This window comes from Populus alba, chromosome 11 (assembly GCF_005239225.2).
Source record: "Populus alba chromosome 11, ASM523922v2, whole genome shotgun sequence".
Taxonomy (NCBI): Eukaryota; Viridiplantae; Streptophyta; class Magnoliopsida; order Malpighiales; family Salicaceae; genus Populus; species Populus alba.
The window spans coordinates 15,248,323-15,251,714 of NC_133294.1; the positions used below are offsets into that span (position 1 = coordinate 15,248,323).

At 37.4% G+C, this 3,392-nt stretch overlaps 1 protein-coding gene across 1 annotated transcript; it reads right to left on the reverse strand.

Annotated features, from left to right (window-relative positions):
• Positions 1–1,914: 1,914 nt before the first annotated feature.
• On the reverse strand, positions 1,915–3,392 carry LOC118047552 (stemmadenine O-acetyltransferase). Its single transcript, XM_035056887.2, has one exon. It carries the CDS (start codon positions 3,292–3,294, stop codon positions 1,939–1,941), a length of 1,356 nt encoding a protein of 451 aa, XP_034912778.1. The 5' UTR covers positions 3,295–3,392; the 3' UTR covers positions 1,915–1,938.

Here is a 3,392-nt window from a genome sequence, read left to right on the forward strand (position 1 = left end):
TTTAATATTAGGTCATTAAACCTTTAACTTTATAATTTCTTTTTATTTTTCTTTTTATGGGGTTTTTTAGTCTCACATCTCAAACTATATTTTAATTAATTTAATCAAAATTATCTCATATTATCGTCACTTGAATTAACCATGTAGCACATGCTATCTATATAGTCTTTGACTATTTTGGATCCTAGAGCTTAAAAAAAACAAAAAATTCAAATCAAATGAAGAGAAATGGGGATGACAACCAAGTCAAAAGCTTGCCCATGCATTATTGATCCATTACTAGTTACATGATCCGTGTGATATCACAAGTTAATTTTTTTTAACATAAAAAAAATTAAAAAAAAATTAAGATTTAAAAGTGTTAGGTATTTCTGCAAAGTTATACTCAAGAGTCTTAGGTTTGGCTGCAGCGCTTGACCCTGCAGTAATATTTATAATATTAATAATAATATTAAACTTACATGAGTTAAATTTAAATGAGTCTGGTTGCAACACCAGACCCAAGAGCATTGGATGTGGGTCTGGCTATAAGGTCGTGTTATAAAAACGTGATAATTAAATAGATTAATTAAAAAGAAAAAAACCAATAGAAAGAAAAAAACTAATGAAGAAAAAGAAAAAAATCTGAATTAACTGGGTTAACCCTTCAAACCAGGTTCACCCATCAAACCTGAGATCTGCGTCATGAAAGTTTGATAACTAAATAGAAAAAAAATTGACGGGTTTACCCAGAATTAACAGGGTTAACTCGTCAAACCAAGTTAACTTGTCAAGCCCGGGATACATGTCATGAAAGTTTGATAATTAAATAGAAAGAAATTTAACATTAACAAACTAAACTAAACAAAAAAAAATTAATTAAAAAGAAAAACAATTTCAAGTTAACCCGTCAAACCAAGTTAAGCCATCAAACCCAGGATCCGTATTATGAAAGTTTGATAACTAAATAGAAAAAAACATTGACGGGTTTACCTAGAATTAATTGGGTTAACCCGTCAAGCCCAGGATACATATCATAAAAGTCATAATTAAATAGAAAGAAATTTAACATTAACAAACTAAACTAAACGAAAAAAATTAATTAAAAAGAAAAACAATTCCGGGTTAACCCGTCAAACCAGATTAAGCATAGTTTTAAGACCCGGCTCGGTCTAAGGCCTGGGTTCCGGGTCGCCGAGTCATCCGGGTCAAATTTTTTTATTTCAAAAAAATCAAAACAATGTCATTTTAGTAAAAAAAACAAAAAATAAATAAAAGTCAATGGGTTTGCGGCCGGGTCTTGTCGAGTCAATCGGGTCGCCGGGTCAACCTGTCAGGTCACATCGGGTTTTTCCTTCCTTTATTTTTTTTTCAACCCGGCCTGGTTCCAGTCCCGGGACGGTTGGGTCCCGGGTTGACCCGCCGGGCCGGGTTTCAAAACTATGAGGTTAAGCCATCAAACCCGAGATCTGTGTCATGAAAATAATATAATATATTAATAATTAAATAAATAAATAAATAAAAGGCGTCTGGGAAATTACAGTAATTTCCCTAGTATTTTAGAGTATTACTTAATTTATTTCTTTTCATTCATTCATTGATTCAAGAAGCCTGAAACTAAAACTCTACTGTCCTGGAAAGTTAAAAATTTCAGCGACCACAAAAGGCCTATCTGCAGTCTTGCAGAATATGTGACCACAAGAAAATTGCGGTGGTGGACCAATAATAAAACTCAAATATCAAAGAAAGAAAATCTTGTTCGATGATGCTGTGCCTGCGATGACTTCCTTAGCCACCCCAACAACAAACGGAGCATATCAAGAACAAGAAGCACACAACATAAGAAGAGCAGAACCACCCAAAAGAAAGAAAAGAGAAAAAAATAACATCAAATCCATGAAAACATAAGGCTTCGACCACTCGCAGTCGGAGAAATATCAAAAAACAATTATATATTAATTAAGATGATGCATGAGGCATGATAATACTAGGATTTGGAGTAGAGAATTCGAGGAACTCAGGGTTACGCTCTACCGCAGACATTATTTTTTCATTTAAGGTCATCCACACCTCAATTTCATCGTTTCGTCCAGTCTGTTTGAAGAAAGTAGCGTTCGCCCACCCTGAAGGGCGTCCAACTTCTCCTGTAAGACCCACCCATATAGGTTTTCCCCATCCAAAATCGACATCATTTAAATCAAAGTTAAGCCAACTAGAAAATAAAAATATTTCTGGGTTTCTTATGCCTATCCCCACCAGCTGTTTCAGCAAGGACGTAGATATGCCTTGAAGCCCGTTCTCACCCTGGAAATCCTTGAGGAGATCATCGTTTATATTAGTGAAAGATTCTCTAGTTAAGCTCACCAAATCATTCAACTCTATCCCGGTATCAGCCAACTCACAGGCTGTCACTGAACGCCACCACAGGTTCCCAATAGAGTATCTTGAAAAGCTAGGTTTTGTTCTCTGTCTTATATTCACTGCATGTAGAGAGACAGACGGCCTTGGCAGAGCGCATAACGACCTACAAGCTTCTGTGCAGGATTTCCAAATGAAGGCAGTCAGTGTTTCAGTGCGCGATGGATTCGCCACGCGTTTGCTTTTAGCCCTAGCCCTTAGAGCGGCAATGGCATCGACATCAAAAACGAATCTCTTGGTGACATTTCCTTCTTTGAACAAGTAGTTTTCCGTCACCCACAAAGGAAATTGAACTAATAATTCATTTTGCGGAGGGAATCGGGATGACGCCTCAAAAAGACCAGGATTTATTTGCTCATGGTGATGACCTCGGGTGTTGGCTGCCCAGCTGTCGAGGAACGCAATCGCCGTAGCTAAATCGATGATCTTGTGTGAAAAGCAGAGACCGAGAGCCGTCCCACCACAATCAAATGTGTTAACTTGTATGGCTACCTGCGGTGTTGCTTCTGGATCTGATTGATAGCCGAATGGTTGGCATGGAAGAAACTTATTCAGCAAATTTAGCTGAGGTTGTACAAGAAAATCGAACAAACTCCCCTTCACTCTGGTTTCAACAAATGGAGCACCCTTCTCGTAGTTGTCTATAATGGAGTTGTTTCTCACCCTCCCAGAAAAAGGGTAAAAGGTGGATAGTGTTTGGGACAGTGATCTCTTTAGTTGAATCGAGATTTGTAAACCTTTGAAATCTTGATTGTTATTTGCTGGGTAGAAGAAAACCATCGGAACATAAGTTGTGGGTAAAAGCTGATCCAAAAGGGACAGCTTGAACGGTGAAAGGTGATGGATGGATGGCGAAGAGGGTTTGATGAGCTCTCTTGAAATGATACTGACGTCCATGTTGAAGAAGACGACTTAAACAAAAGCAGATTTTCTAATGCATAAAGAGATGTTCTTGATGTGGTTTCTTTCTACTGCATGAGAGCCTCTTAAATTTG

Bases quoted from the DNA above. Each gene is read 5' to 3' on its own strand.
- LOC118047552 (XM_035056887.2), bottom strand. From the start codon at position 3,294: ATGGACGTCAGTATCATTTCAAGAGAGCTCATCAAACCCTCTTCGCCA.